This window comes from Antechinus flavipes, chromosome 2 (genome assembly GCF_016432865.1).
Source record: "Antechinus flavipes isolate AdamAnt ecotype Samford, QLD, Australia chromosome 2, AdamAnt_v2, whole genome shotgun sequence".
Classification (NCBI taxonomy): Eukaryota; Metazoa; Chordata; class Mammalia; order Dasyuromorphia; family Dasyuridae; genus Antechinus; species Antechinus flavipes.
This window is the reverse complement of record NC_067399.1, coordinates 425,497,464-425,513,540: the sequence shown is the minus strand read 5'-3', so window position 1 is coordinate 425,513,540 and position 16,077 is coordinate 425,497,464. Positions and strand designations below refer to the sequence as shown.

Genomic DNA, 16,077 nt, shown 5'->3' with positions numbered 1-16,077 from the left:
TGAAATAATGAAAAGGAAATAATGTGAAATAAGTTAGAAAAGGACAATTAGAGACAGATCACTCAGGGCTTTATGTGCCAAGCAGAAGAATTTGTAATTTATTCTAGAAGCAATAGGGAGTCATTAGTGCTTCTTAAACAGGTGAGGGATTTGGTCAAACCTATGTTTTAAAGTTAGAGGGTGTGTGTGTGTGTGTGTGTGTGTGTGTGTGTGTGTGTGTGTGTGTGAAGTAGGTCTGGGTTATGATTTAGGATTAAATTTAGACTTATGATTAGCATAAGGGATTGCATTCAAGTTATTAGTGTGTTGAAAGAAAGGTTAGGATTTCAATTCAACTCTCTTCTAATCTGAGATTTAAGATTAGAATAAAAGATAGGCCTTTCTTCCTTAAAAAATCATGGTTAGGGCTAGGAATCAGAATTCAGATTTGGAGCAGTGCTTATATTAGTTATAGTAGAGCAAAGCATTGATTAACATCTTGGGCAAAACATTCTATGTTCCTTTCTCCATCTTTCTTTATAAGTAAGGTAGGAATAACAATACCTACGTTATTTGCCTCCTTAAGTTATCTTTTGAAGTAATGAAGTAACTATGGATATAAAAAAAAAAGAAATATTTGAAGCATGAAACCAGTAAGAGCTACAGACCTCTATAGTTAGGTTCAAGGTCATCCTTGAAATCTGGATTTGGATAGTTTCTTGTCCATGTTAAAATTAAGGAAAGGAAAGGGGTTTCAGTTTTGTTAGGGTTGGATTCTAGACTCAAAGTTAAGGTTTCCCACTGGAAATGCTCAGAGCATTAGAAGAAAGTTAGAGAGTCAGGATGTGAAAAATTTTTAAAAGCCCAGTTATGGTTGTTTCTGTCTTCTGAAAAGAAAGAAAGAAAGAAAGAAAAAGAAAGAAAGAAAGAAAGAAAGAAAGAAAGAAAGAAAGAAAGAAAGAAAGAAAGAAAAAGAAAGAAAGAAAGAAAGAAGAAAGAAAGAAAGAAAGAAAGAAAGAAAGAAAGAAAGAAAGAAAGAAAAGAAAGAAAGAAGGAAAGAAGAAAGAAAGAAAGAAAGAAAGAAAGAAAGAAAAGAAAGAAAGAAAGAAAGAAAGAAAGAAAGAAAGAAAGAAAGAAAGAAAGAAGGAAGGAAGGAAGGAAGGAAGGAAGGAAGAAAAGGAAGGAAGGAAGGAAGGAAGGAAGGAAGGAAGGAAGGAAGGAAGGAAGAGAGAGAGAGAGAGAGAGAGAGAGAGAGAGAGAGAGAGAGAGAGAGAGAGAGAGAGAGAGAGAGAGAGAACCTGAGAGGACATGACTGTTTGTAGTTCCTAAGACATTGTGATGCCCAGAAATAACAACAAGAACTAAGGATATGACTAAGAGTCATACAAGATATGACCATTAGGATGCCAGGCTATGAGCAGCTGATCCAAAAAGAAGAAATTAAATGGAATGGATAAAGTAATTATATAATGGGATATAATGAATTAAATGTTTTACTGAATAAATTTGTTTAGGAAAAAATGTTCAAGAACATCTAGAGGAGGTACAAATATTATTAATATGAGGGTGATGCCAATAAGCAGTTAGACAATGAGTATTCTAAATATACATTAGAACTTCCAAGCTAGAAAGAAGGAAATAAGCATTTATTAAGGATCCAGATGCTCAAAACAGCCCAGGAAGTAGGTGCTATTATGATCCCAATTTACAGTAGAGAAAACTGAGGCAGATAATTGTGGGGTTTTTAAAATAATTTACCTGTGTCTGAAACTGGATTTGGATACAGGTCTTACTGACTCCAGGCTGAGCATTCTATTATACTACTTAGCTATCATCTTGTCTACTGCTACCATTTAACAAAGGAATAAAGATCACACAGCTGGTTAGTGATGGGGTAGGAATTAGAACTTAGATCTCTAGTTCCTTTTCTCCTAACCAAAGCTAATATGCTAACACAGGAGAAGAAAGGCAATGATACAGAGACCCGAATAATTCAGAAAAGGTGGATTCAAAATCTTTCTTGCCATATGCGTTACTTTAAAGACAACATTCAAATCTCTGGTCCATTATTTTCTCACCCATAATACAAAGGGGCTGAACTATTCTAAGGATCCTTCCAGCTTTAGATCCCATGATCCTTGAGGATGCATAAATTTTAGCATTTTCTGCTAAAGGGTGGGAACTAAAAGTTTGGCTGGCCCCCAATTCAATTCAATTCAATTCAATTCATTCATTAAAAGAAGATGCAATACCTTCTGCTTGCCTAAAGATTAGCAAACCTTTCTGTTCAACTTTGCATTTAACCTCTACTATACCTCATCTCCCCCATTAAAAATGAGTTTCTTGAGATCAAGAACTGCTTACTTTTTTATCTTTGATTTCAGTCCTTAATACTTTGTAAGCCCTTACACAACTGTTTTTGTTACTCAGACAGCATGATGTATTGGATAGATATTCACCCTCAAGTCAGGATGACCTGGGTTCAAGGTACAATTTTGAAACTCTTGTGTGCATGTGTGTGTGCACGTGCACTCCTGGACAAGTCATTTAACTTCTAGCCAACACTTTAAAACAGTGGTTCTTAACTTTTTGTTGTGTCATGGACCCATGGGGTACTCTAGTAAAGCCTATAAATTCCCCCTTCTCAGAATCATGTTTTTAACACATTAAATAACTTATATTGGATTACAAAGGAAAACAATTACACTGAAAAAAATATATAATTTTTCCCCATTAAAGTTCATGAATTATGTGATGCCTTTCCATGGACTCCTCGTTAAGAGACCTTTGAGCTTAAAATAAATTGCAGATTAATTGTCTACATGCAAGAGGTAGAAGGAATTTTCTTGCCAGTAACTGCTTCTACCAATGAAAGACTCTCCCTCACCACTCCCTATCCCATTTAAGGTATGATTGGTACAAGGTCAGGTACCAGGAGCACTAAAACAAAATGGCCTTGCTATTGAGGAACTCAAATTTTGCAGGGAATGTGGAATATTCACATAAGATAAATTTAAGGACAAGAACACAAACTAGGGGAATGAGAAAAAATTTCCTATAAGAAGAAGTCAATACAACTCAGCAAATATCTATTAAGGACTACTATGTGCAGAACATTGTGCACAATACAAAGGAAAAATTTTAAAGACCCATTTTCATGAGGCTTACAGTCTTCTGGAGGATTAATATTTCAATAAATAAAGAAAGTTCTTCCTCTTTAACAAGGGTTTGGCCGGAGCTAAGAAGAATAAGAGTAAAATGAATGAACTCTTTCCAAAGAGCAGGATTTTTAGCATACTGGGCAATTTCACCAATCCCCCAAAGGCCCTGATCCATACTCAAGAGCCACATAGAGTTGAGCTTTATGTAGAGATTTAAGGAGTTGCAAATGTTTCCCTTGCCTATATATGTTTCCCACCCCTCCAGTCCCTGACCTGCCATGTATTTAAGGTGAGCCTTTTGGACAATTCTTTCATGCAATGCAAATATATTTTATTATGCAGCAGTCACAATCGGGAACCACTCAATTTCCAAGTATTAGAGTTCAGAGAGTTAGTTTTTCAGGAGTCCAAAGCCAGAAGGAATTTTAGATATCATTTAGTCCAACTATCTCATTTTAGAGAGGGAGAAACTGATGGCTAAAACACTAAGTTTAGTTATCAGAAATGCCAGTACTTTTGAAATGCCAGGGCTGAATCTACAAGTGTTAGAACAAAGGAGGGGCAAGTGTGGATATTCCAATAACCTGATGGACTTGTGATCTCATTTCTATCTAGGATGCAAACTAGAATAATCTGTGCATGCCCATTCTGTGCCTCTCTTGTCTATGTTTTTCCACTTGTCTGTCACAGAGAATTTATCCAACATAATAAAGTCCTTTCTCACTTTCTCCTGATATCAGGAGGGTACCAATGGAGCATACTGACTATTCATCTGTCAATCCTCACTATCCAACCCACCCATCTCTCTTCCCATTATACATTTCCCAGATGACATCTTACTCGAGTTCTCCTTTGAAGTTCCTTATTGATTATACACTGCAGCCTGCTCACACCCATTATTTCCCTCACCATTGCCCTCTGTGCTGTAGTCATTTTCAATTTAGAATATGAAATCTTTTTTACTACCAACTGTGGAAAATGGGGGAGGGGGAAAGGCTGTTTAGCGGAGCTTTCACTTCCCAGGGACAAAAGGCTCCCAAAGGAAGGTGGAGAGTTAGGGAGACCCTGAGCTACCGGTGGGCTGTTGTGGGACCTGAGGGAAAGGTGCAATGGGGCCAAGGACCAAACTCATCCAAACAATTCTGTCACCCAGACATGACCCTTTAGAGGAGTTGCTCATGTCCAAGGACTTTTGGACTAAGCGGTATCAGGGAGCCCCAGTTTCAGTTCCTGGTTCTATTTAAAACTGTGCCTCAATGTTCACTTTAGGAGCCTTTGCCTAACAGACCAGGATTTCTTCACCTGTCTCTCCATCACCCTTCTCCCACCCCCACCCCCAACTCCTCGCCTTTTTCAAGTCTAGTTGATCCTGGAACCTTTTAAATGCTAAGCCTTAGAGGAGTGGCAAGTGCAACCAGGATTTGGGGACAAAGGGAGTGTGCATTTTCGGGGTGCACATCGCAGGGTGCTGATCGGATGGCTCTTCTCTTGCCTTGAGGGAGAAGCGAGCTCCTATCTCCTATCTAGCCACCATAAGAAGGGAGCCAGACCCCGACGCTTCTTTTGGGAAAGGGGTGGGTCTGTGCGAACTGGAGGGGCCAGTAGTGCTTAGCTGTAAATAAAGATTCCACCAAGCAAGAACCAGTCCGAGCTAGGTTGGGATTGGGGTGGGGGTGGGGGTGGGGGTGGAGGGAAGAGGGAGTCAGGGGGCGCGGCTGCAGAGGATGGGATTCCACTTCTTCCTCTCGGTCTGGGAGCAGCAGTCGCCCAGCCGGCCCCTTTAAGAACTGGGCTGGCTCTGAGCTCGTAATTTACCGCCTCGCCGGAGTGGGATAGGCTACTCGGTTTGCCTAGGGAGGGCTGGAGCCGTCCTCCATCAGCAGCTTCGGGACAGGGAGAAGGAGAGGAGGGGGAAGAGGAGGGGAGAGCGCGCTGGGGCTGGAAAGGACTGTGGTGGCGGGGAGGGCTCGGTTGGGTTGGGCAGCGCAGGGGAGGGGAGAGCTAGCGCGGGGGCGGCGGGGGCGGAGGCGCTGGGGCCCGCGGCCGCTGGCTGCCGCTGCTGCGCCTTCTCTCCTGGCTAGCAGCAACCTGAGAGTCACTCGCGTCGCCTCCTGGGCTCCCTCCAGCTTCCCTGGGCCCGGCGGAGCCTTGCATGTGGTCCGTGCGCCGAGCTGAGCTCTTCCCCGCGCGCTGTGCCCAGCTCCAGCTCCAGATCCCACTCCCGCCCGTGCACAGCCGCCAGAGGAGGTGGACCAGGGGCAATCGGTGCTTTGTCCTGGGGGCAGGTCCGGACTGAGGGAGCCATGCCCCGGCGGAGTATCGTGGAGGTGAAAGTCCTGGACGTGCAGAAGCGGCGAGTGCCCAACAAGCATTATGTGAGTGAGCGAGCGGGCGAGTGAGCCACATTGTCCTTTCACCGGGAGCCCCCTGCCCTCCTCTTGTCTTCCCTTCCCTCTTCTTCCCTCCCCGAGCCTCTGGTAGCTTGGACTGGCCACCTCTAGATCTAATGTGATTGCTTCTTTTTCTTCCACCTCACATGGGTGGGTGGTCAGTCCTCTCCAGTTGTGGGGGAGCCAGTCCAGCCGAGATGTAAGAAAAAACACTGCACACGTAAGACTAGTCTGCTGTTCCCGGTGCTGCTGGCTGGGGGGATTGTAGAAAATACCAAATGCCTTCCGTGGGGGGGTGAGAGAGGGAAGCGATTTAAAACTTCTCCTGCCCTCTGCTCTAGGTTTATGTCCCTCTTTATCTTTTTGCCTCTCAGGCGGTGAGTGAGTGGCCTTTTGTTTTGCTACTCGTGTGCTGAACATTACACAAGAAGTTTGGCTTGGGGTCGGGCTGGTGCTGTTTTTAACATCATTGTCACTATTTTTTTTTAAAAAAAAGAGAGAAGAAAAAGGGGCGGGGGTGGCCCTGCTATCACTCTGTCTCTTGAGAGAGAGAAATATATAAAGCTGTTGTCCAGAGCAGATGTGTGTGTGTGTGTTAGCTTTTATATCTCTTTATTGTCCAGGGACTCTCGGGACATCAAGTTTCCCTCTGTCTATAAAAAAGTTTTATTCCTTAAGGTTTTAGAGGACTCAGCTCACGATTATGAAGGAGGTGGCTGACAATGAGATATCATCTTTTCCCAAAAGAAAAGACAGATCCACCACTTTGGGTTTTGTTTAAAACAGAAGCTTGTCCAGCAACTAATTTCCAAGTTTATAAAATGGGGTTGATCCTGGGAAACATAGATTCATATAATGTTAAGAGCTGGAAGGGATCATCCAGTCTGGTTCACAGATACTATTTTAGAAAAGAGGAAATTTGAGATCTGGAGAAAGGAAGTGACTGGATCAAGATCCCACAATGAGGCAATGACAGGGTAAGAACTGGAATCCTGGCCTCTAGACTCTCAGTTGGATGATCTTTCCTGTGCCCTATGTTGAAGCAGTGTGAGACTTTCACAATGTGGTAAAGGAGCACATAAAGTTTGGATATTAGGAGAAAGTGGATGATATCCTACATCTGAATGTGGAAGCCCCATCATACTATCCCATCATATGTGCTTAAGAGTGTGCATTTGTGTATAGTGTATATATGTATATATGCATATACATATATTTATATATCATATAGATACACACACACATATATATAATACATGGATATGTACATATCCATCCATCTATATCTATCTGTCTCTTTGTCTATCTTTTATCCTAATGTTTGGTAGCAAGAACATCTTGGATATATTTGGGACAGAATAAGGAATAAGCTGAGATTGGAGGTCATATATGTGGACTGTTTTTGAGAGGGACAGGGACTGATGGAGTAGAAGAGGCTACAGGTTCTATCATCAATCTACAGGTTCTATCATCCTCATGAAGGACAATGGGCTGGCATCAGTATGAAATATAATAATAGTAGAATGAGATATTATGTAGGAATTTTAAAAAGACAATAACACACTTTTTATTAAGAGGAGGGAGGGAGGTAAGAGAGAGAGAAAGAGAGAGAGAGATAAAGAGAGACTGACAAAGAAGTAGAAACAATGGGCTATAGAATAGAGAAGAAGGGCGTTGGCTGAATAAATTTAGCAATGTTTTCTGAGTGAATGTATAAATTTTTTGCCTATATGTACATGATGTCTATGTTTTTAATGAGTACCTTTAAATTTACTTGAGATTCTGAGAGGATTCTGAGGAGGTGAATATGCTTTGAGCTTTTTGGAATAAAGATTGTACTGTGTTATTATTGGCTGCAGAAGTAATTTGGTCCTTAGCTAAATTCAATTCAATTTGGGGAATATTTATTTAAGAACCTACTATGAGTGTAGCTTATTACTAAAGCTTTGCGGATACTGCTGACAAAAAAACTCAGCAATCTCTGCCCTCAAGGGTAGTGAGTGTCTACTTCCTGGACCTGTGGCATCTTTAAATAGATTTTAGCCCTATTTTAAAGTGAATTACCTCTTTTTTAAAAAAATCAAATAATGATCACTCCTAGTGTGTATGCTTGAACTAACCTGTAGTCTAGTAATTGCTTATTTTGGACTTTGTGGTTATTTGAATCAATCTGATCTTTACCATTCTTCCTGGTGGTTTTTTCCCTGATTAGAGCTAGGTGAGATCCCCAAACTTCCATTGTTCCTTTTTTCCCCCTCATCAATTTGTAAAACAATCAGCCTTGGTTCCCAGTTTTAACCGTCTTTTAGAAACCGGCCTGGAGATTCTGCTTCTTTATGACATCATCCTCTACCCAGAAGCAAAGGGATTTCTGGGTTTAGTGCCTTGCCAAGTTTCCCTGGTCTCTTAGAGGAAACTAGATCAATTAGATAGAATCTTTTTCCTAAGCCAATTTATCTATTATCAATCATTTGGGAAAGATCTCAGTCTTTCTCTTGGATTTGCCTGTTAGGGTGTTGCTAACACCCATAGAACACAGATTTAATGCACACAAGAACTCTCTTGATCATGTGTTTTATTTGGAGTTTGTCTTTCTCCATTTCATTTAAGTGACTCTAATGGTCTTAGGATCCTACCTTTAGACCTGAAAGGAACTTCAGAGACTGTCTTGTCCAACCTATTCATTTTTCAAATAAAGAAACTGATCATACAGGTTGTGTCAGAAGTGTGATTTGAACAACCAGGTTTTCTATTTCCAAAATCATCAGGCTTTCCACTATGTACCATGGATTAAAAAAGAAAACTCCTTGATTTTATAAAGGTGGAGAAAACCAAGAGAAGTAGGCTTCAACTGAAGCCTGTACCCAAAAGATAGAAAAACTATGTTCTGTGCTGGTGCTCTGAACATGAGGGGAGAAAACTGATGTAGAGCAGGAAGCCCTAGACAGCCAAAGGCAGTGAATTATTTGGCATGTTACATTCCTGAGGCTGGTTTGGTTCTGGCCAAATTCCTAGAGTTTGTGTTTGATATCAGGTGGGGTGGGGTCTTCCCTACTGTGCCCATTTACTATTGGCCCAAGAGTCTGAACTAACCTCAGGTTACTTGTTCATTGTCTTTGTCTTTCTTTGTTGTCTTCCAGTATCCTGGTATGATTCCAATATCCTCTTATAATATCTTGGAATTTTTTTTAATGTTACTTTTAAGTCATTTCATCTAAGATTCTTACCAATGCTCTTTTATAAATCCTTCATAAAGGATCTGCCTAATATTCTAGAAAATTTCTCCTATTTCACAAAGAATAGAAGGCTGGTGTTAGTGGTCATCTGTAAAGACTAAGGAAGGACCCACATTGGGGATTTATTAAGACAGTGCTTTCAAATTCAGTAGACAGAGGGGTCACTAAATTATACATAAGGATTTCTGAGGGTATATATTGACTAAGAAAACTATAGATTAACATTATTTTTATCTTATTGTATTTTTATTTATTTTATTAAATATTTCCCAATGTGGACTGATGTGGTTCAGGCCAAACTCAGAAATATTGGGGGCCAGTATCTGATATCTCTGTATTAAGGTAATTTTACAAGTATTAAATATATATCATTAGTGGCATAGTAGATGGGCACTTAACATCTTGGCATCCTAAGTAATTCTACTACTATATAACTTGCAGAGAAGTTGATACTCTTCATTGGTAGAAGGAATTTCCTTAGCTGGGAATTATCTATGCCCATGAAACTACAATGAATCACCTATGTCATGAATCATCTATACCAATCATAAATCCATCACTTAGGTGTATGTGTGCATTGGGGATACTGATAGAGGAGAGATAGAGTTCTAGGTCTAGAGTGAGGAAGTTCTGAGTTCAAATAAATCTCAGATAGTTGTTGGCTATATGATCCTGATCAAGTCATTTAACTCTTTACCTCAGTCATCTCATCTATAAAATGAGCTAGAGAAGGAAATGGCAAAACACTGCAGTATCTTTGCCAATAAAACCCCCATAGGGAAGTTTCAGTCACAAAGATTGAAAAATGACTGAACAGCAAGAGTGATAGAGAATTCATTTTCAGTGTTCCAAGTTCCTCAGAATTGAAAATATGTTTTTCTATTTCTTCATCTGTAAAATAAAAGGAAGAAAGGGACTAGAATTGTAGATTTAGAATTTGAAGGGACTTTAGATGTCAAATAGACCAATTTTCTCATTTTACAGAAAAGGAAACTGAGACCCAGTGAAATAGTCATTTGCCCAAGGTCACAATATTCTTAGCAGGTTTTGAACTCAAGTTTTCCAGGCTACAGGTCTAGCACTACTATAACACATAGAACTTAAATCATTTGATTCCAAATTAAATGAACTCAATTAAATCAAAGCTGCTAAATTAATCACTTAGAGTTCTTTCAATTTTGGTATTCTGGGTTTTTATGAATGTAGTTTCTAAGATCTCTGGTTACAATGGGCAAGAATGGTCTTAGGTTATAAATTAATAGTGTAAATTCAGAAATCATAGGCCTCTTCTGGATCTGCCAGATAGTGAGTCAAACACTTGGAGAACAAGGGATCTTAGGAGACAGAAGAGTTTTGTTCTGTCTCATAGGTTCAAGATGGCTCTTGCATGCTTTATGCATTCAAAGGATTATTTCTTTCTAAATGAGTCCTGTTCTTCCCAAGACTGGTTTGTATCTGTGGAAGACAAAATGAAACAATAACCGTTTGAGCTTTAAAAATACACACACGGGCGCGCACACACAGAGTAAGTGAAAGGGATGATTTCAGAGAAATCTGGGAAGGCTATAAACTATTACAAAATGAAGTGAGCATAGATAGAATAATTTATATAGTAACAACAAAGTAATTATAAAAACATACCCCTTTGAAAGACCTAGGAACTGTGATCAATGCAATGACCAATTATAATACCAAGTGACTCAAGATGAAATATACTCCAACCTCCTGATAGTACAATTGGAGACTTTTTTTTGTGTGTCATGGCCAATGAGAGTTGTAGCCCTACTGGGAGGGGGTGGGGGGAGAATTATATATTTTTTAAAGAGGGGTTTGTTTTTTATTCTTTCTCAACAGGGGGAGACTGGAGGAGAGGAGGTAGATTTTAATTGATTGATTAAATTAAATTTAAAAGGAAAAAGAACATAATGAAGTAATAGATTTGAAATCACTGCATCCAGCTCATACTATTTTCTATCTCGGTTGCTTTCTGAGTGTTGCAAGGAGATTCTCAAGTGTGACAGATTTCCAACTTCCCAATTCAGAGTTCTAAGAATGGTGGAAGAAAAAAAGCTTCTTTGTAAAGCCTTTCCTGATCTTCCTCTTCCCCGGGCTCCACCCACTTACTAGTTACTAGGGCTCTCCCATCCCAATATGCTTTGTACTCATGTTGATTGTATCCTGTATGTATTTAAATCTGTACTTTTATCTCCCCCCCTCCCATGTAAACTCCTTGAAGACAGGATTAATTCATTTTTTGTCTTTTTATGCTTAGTATTTAGTACAGTGCCTTGGAATTTAGTAGTACTAAAGGTTTATTGATTTATTGATGTGGGTATTTAGAGGCTTTATTTAAGTAATCCTAACTTCCTTGTAGTTTGATATTGAACGAGGCTTTTTTTTTTCTTTTCTTTTCTTTTCTTTTTTTTTTTTTTTTTTTAAGCAGACCGTAAAAGCTTTCCATATTGAGGTCTTCAAATGGGGGAAAGTCTAGCGCTTACTGGTTATGAAGGGAGAAAGAACCATATTTGGGGTCTGTGGATCTGAGTTCCACTCCCACATATTACAAAATAATTATGAGCTTTTGGACAGACCTTCTATGTACTTCTATGGACCTTGATTTTATCAGTTGTAAATGGGAGATTTGGAGTAAAACATTCATTCATTCAAAATATCTTTGAAGTACCTACTATGTATAAAGTTCAGAGTGATCTCTGAAGTTGTTTCCAGTTCTAAAATTATTTCAGCAGACTGGCTTATGTTACTGGGGTGGCAAACTGTGGGTACCAAAGTTTTGGGAAGAGCTCTGCAGGGCTTTGCCCTCTTAATAGGGAAGTAGGGGAGTGGTGATTGAGGAAATAAATAGTAACTATGTGATCGGTACTGTGCTAAGTCCTTTGATCCTCCCTACAACCCTAGGTATGTCTTTACATGTTATTTTACCACTGAAAAAAACTTGGCCAAAAAGGGGTTAGCTGACTTGCCTAGGTACACAAAGCTAATAAGTGTCTGAGACTGGATTTGAACTCAGCTATTCCTGACTCCAGGCCCTGCATTCTGTACTATAACCACTAAGTTGCCCCTGAAGGTTTGTTATCGCTAGGGGACTTTTCATTCTTTTTATTTTTATTGTTGGTAGCTTACAAGCTTAATAAGACCAACCAGCCAGTCACTGGAAGTTAAAGGTTCACACTCCAAGTTATTTTGATTCTGGTTTGCAGCCATAAAGTCCATATCTAACTAGATCTGTAACTGGTTATAAATATGTGCTGTTATTAAGGTATGCTATCAGGGACAAGATGAACCATTTAAAAACATGAGAATGACATGGAATGGAAGGGAACAGAATAAGGTCTTAAGTGCCAGACATGATGCTAAGCATTTTTTTTTTTTTTTTTACAAATAAGATCTCATTTGATCTACTATATCATCAATGCCCTCATTGAACCAGTTTGGTTCAGTGCAACCAATCTCTTCTCACTGCTAGAAAAAACCCATTAGACACATCTCCTACTGTCAATGAATTTGTAGTCCTTGGTCTTCATGTAAGACAGGATTATGTATGGATTTAACATTATCTAGCAGGCACCTATGATGGGGCAGAGAAAACATTGGACTTCTAGTGAAAAGAACCTGAGTTTAGATCCTGACTCTGCTATTTATTAACTGTATATCTTTGGAAGAATTGCCTGATCTTTGAAAGCCTCAACTTGATGATCTGTAAATTGGAACAGTCTCAGCTGTAATGGAGTTAATGATCATAATTATGGGTTTAGAGTTAGACCTTAAAAGTCCCCTAGACTTGCTCTTTCATCTTATAGACAAGGAAAGTGACATACCTAAGGTCTTCCAAGTAATGAGCAATAGATTCAAACTATCCCCAACTCGAGATTACTAATGTTCTTTAAATTGCTTATCATGATCATATGTGTGTATACACACACTTTTATTTATTTAACTCTTTGTAAACCATCAAGTCCTATACAAATGCCAGATATCATGACTCATCAGTCCAATTATTATCAACTAAAACTTGTCAGACTCCTTAAAAATTTTATTGATCTTTTGGTTTTTTTAAATATCTTTCATTTTTCCATGTATCCTATTCCCTCCCCTTTCCCAAAGAGCCTTATGAGAATAAATAAGACATTTTAAAAAGTCTAGCAAAATCAACATGTCAAACAAATTTAAGATTAACTGTACTTTTCCACACCCTTATTCTTCCACCCTTCTACTAAGAAGGGAGAGAAGTGCTTCCTCATTGCTCTTCTTTAGGGTCAGCTTTAGTCATTATAGTTTCATAGTATTCAATTTTTGTTGCATTTTCCATTCACATTGTGGTAGTCATTATATGCGGTTTTTCTAGTTTTGCTTTTCTGGATTCTAAATAATCTTTGTTTCTTATATCATAGTAACATTCTGTTATGTTCATGTCTCACAGATTGTTTAATCACACCTCAGGCAACAGTCATCTACTTTGTTTCTACTTTTTTACTATTAGATTAAGTAGCACTATAAATATTTTGGTATAAATGGAACCTTTCCTATCCCCCATCCTCCTGGATTATATATCTAAAAGGGTAGTTTCTAAATCTATGAGTATGAACATTTTAGTCATATTCTTAACATAATTTCAAATTAATTTTCACAATAGTTAGAGAAATTCACAGTTCCATCAATAGCATTATCAGTGTACCTGCCTCTTCATAGCACTTCCAGCACTGTTCTTACCTTTGCCAGTTTTCTGAATGTGAACAAACTCAATTGTTTTGATTTTTTTCTCTTCCTGCTTGTTTGGGGCCAATTTTTTTAATGTTTGGTTGTTAATAACTTGCAGTTCTTTTGAAAACTATAGCTTTTGACTATTTAATCTTTCTAAAATAATTTGTATCTTTATATAGGTGGCACAATGGATAGAATATTAGCCCTGGATTCAAGAAGATCTAAATTCAAATTCAGCCCCACACATTTACTAGCTGAGTGACTCTGGCCAATTCACTTATTTCTCTTTACCTCCGTTTCTTTAACTGTAAAGTGAGCTGAAGAAGGAAATGGCTAACCACTCCAGTATTTTTGTTAAGAAAACCTCAAATGGAATCACAGAATGTCAGGCACAATTGAAATGGCTCAACAATAGTAATAACAATTTCCTCTATATCTTAGATATTATATCTTTATCAGAAATACTTATTGCAAATATTTTTTTCTCTAATAGAACATATCTCTTCATATTTGAGTTGCATTAGTTTTCTTCAAATTAAAGCATTTAATTTCATTTAATTAAAAATATTTAATTTTACTTTTTGTGATTGTTTCTTGTTTGAATAAGAAGCCTACTCCTAGCTACAGCTATGAAAGATACCTGATCTTGTTCTCTCCTGACTTTAATTATATTATGATTTTAATTATCAATGAACCTCTATCTTTTAAGATATACTGTGGAGCAGTAGTAATAATATTGGAAGAATCCATGAAAACTGTTATTATTAATGTAGGCTAGTGTTGGCTCTTAAAAAAGCAGCAGCCTACCTAGTTTCACTCTTTTCCTGGACTGCCTTCAGTGACCATTGAATAGTAATTTGTGGTCCAGCAGAAGAAGGTCTTTCTGATAAAGCCTTCTCACATTGGTGGTGGTAGAATCAGGATGGGCATTTGCTAGAAGGCCTGGTAGTAGTCATAGCTTGTTAATAATCATTGTGACTCCCCACCTTTCAATCCTCAACTACCTGTGCTTCCTCAGTTTAATTTGCAATGGGGCCACTATCCTCTCCCTGATTTACTAGGTCGATTATCCAATTCAAGTATGGGTTGAGTTCAAAGATCCTCTGTATGCAATTTTTATGACTGGGACTTCTGTGGATGAGCATTCTTGAATTCTGATAAAATGAGATGCATTTAAAATGCAGAGAAAGGGAGTCCAGACAAATGATTTTCATGTTTCTCTCCACTAATCAACCCAGTAATGATTAGGATGACTCACAAGCACAAAAAGAATTCTTTGATTTCCTCCCCCTTTTTCCTCATTCCATGCCTCCAATCAGTTGCCAATTGCTGTTATTTCTATCTTCATAATATTTCCCTAATCTAATGATTCCAATGCAAGAGCCCTTGTTCATGTCATTAGTTCTTCTTAATCTGACTGTTGTCATAGCTGACCACATTCTTTCTAAGCAATCCACCCTACCCTCTACTAATGTCCAAGTATTCTTTCTAATATATTGCTATATAATTGAATCATTCCACAAAAAACCTTTAGTTGTTCCCTATTATATACCTAATGAAGTTTTTAACTTCTAACACTGGCATTCAGTGCTCTCCAGTTTAGATCTAATTTGTTTTTCATTCTCTGGAACAACATTCTCTTTCATGAATTGTGTTCTGGCTTATCCCTTTCTCCCCAATTATTAAAGTCTTCCAGTTTCTTCAAGGCCCAATCTCTTACATGAAGCCTTCCTCACCATGCCATATACTCTACCACTACCACCACCATATTTATCTATAAGTGATCTCCATCTTAAAGTTCTTGTTTTATTTTTCTTGGATCTCTTTTACCCCTGCCATATTCTTTGTTTTATTATATAAAAGTGAGTGTGGGGGGGGGGGGAGTGTGTGGGGGTGTGTGTGATTTTCTCTTCCCTTTTCCCCTTAGACTGGAAGTTCCTAAAGAATAGGGACTGTGTTATTTTTATTTTTGCTTCCTTAGCATTTATGTAAAAAGGCTTTGCACATACTAGGTGCTTTTAAAAAAGTTGTTTGAGTTGAGTCAAAATGTTATATATCCAAAAAGAGGGAATTAGAAATCCTGAAGCTGAGGGAGCTTCTAGAGTATTTAGTGTTTGCTCACCTTAAATAGACTTTCAGTGACTAGTTTAGTGCATTTGGGGCTCTACAGAAAGAGTGGCTCTTGAAGCCATGTAATTGAAATTTACCTCCTCCTACATCTCCATCCTCAGGAATCTTAGAATCTTAGAGAAAGAGAACTTCGAATTGCCTAAAACAAGGTAGCTACAGGAATGAGTGCCAGCTGAGTCATCTCTTTGGTTGAGAGCTCTTTGGAATTGATCTGGTAAGCCTGGAGTTGAAGATTATGCAAAGTATATGGCCAGACCTAGAAGTTTGTAAGAATGATGGCAAACACTGTTATTTTTGCCACTGCCTCATTTTAAGTGCGTTCTTTCCTTGGGATAATACCCTGAAAAGATAGAGCCATGGAACCCAATTCTGGTACCCTCTCTTGCTGCTCAGAAGCCCCATTCTAGTCCTGGAACTAATTGGGTCAGACCCATTGGCATAGATTGCTTGGGAGCCAAGGGA

The 16,077-nt window shown here is 38.7% G+C and overlaps 1 protein-coding gene across 1 annotated transcript in view; it reads left to right on the top strand.

Moving 5' to 3' along the window:
• The first annotated feature begins 5,052 nt into the window (after positions 1 to 5,052).
• The window catches only part of SH3PXD2B (SH3 and PX domains 2B), a 121,622-nt gene continuing 110,597 nt past the window's right edge, over positions 5,053 to 16,077 (top strand). The window contains exon 1 of the mRNA XM_051978906.1: positions 5,053 to 5,515. Within this exon, the coding sequence (XP_051834866.1) occupies positions 5,444 to 5,515 (72 nt within the window). The 5' untranslated portion in view covers positions 5,053 to 5,443. The remainder of the gene's footprint in view (positions 5,516 to 16,077) is intronic.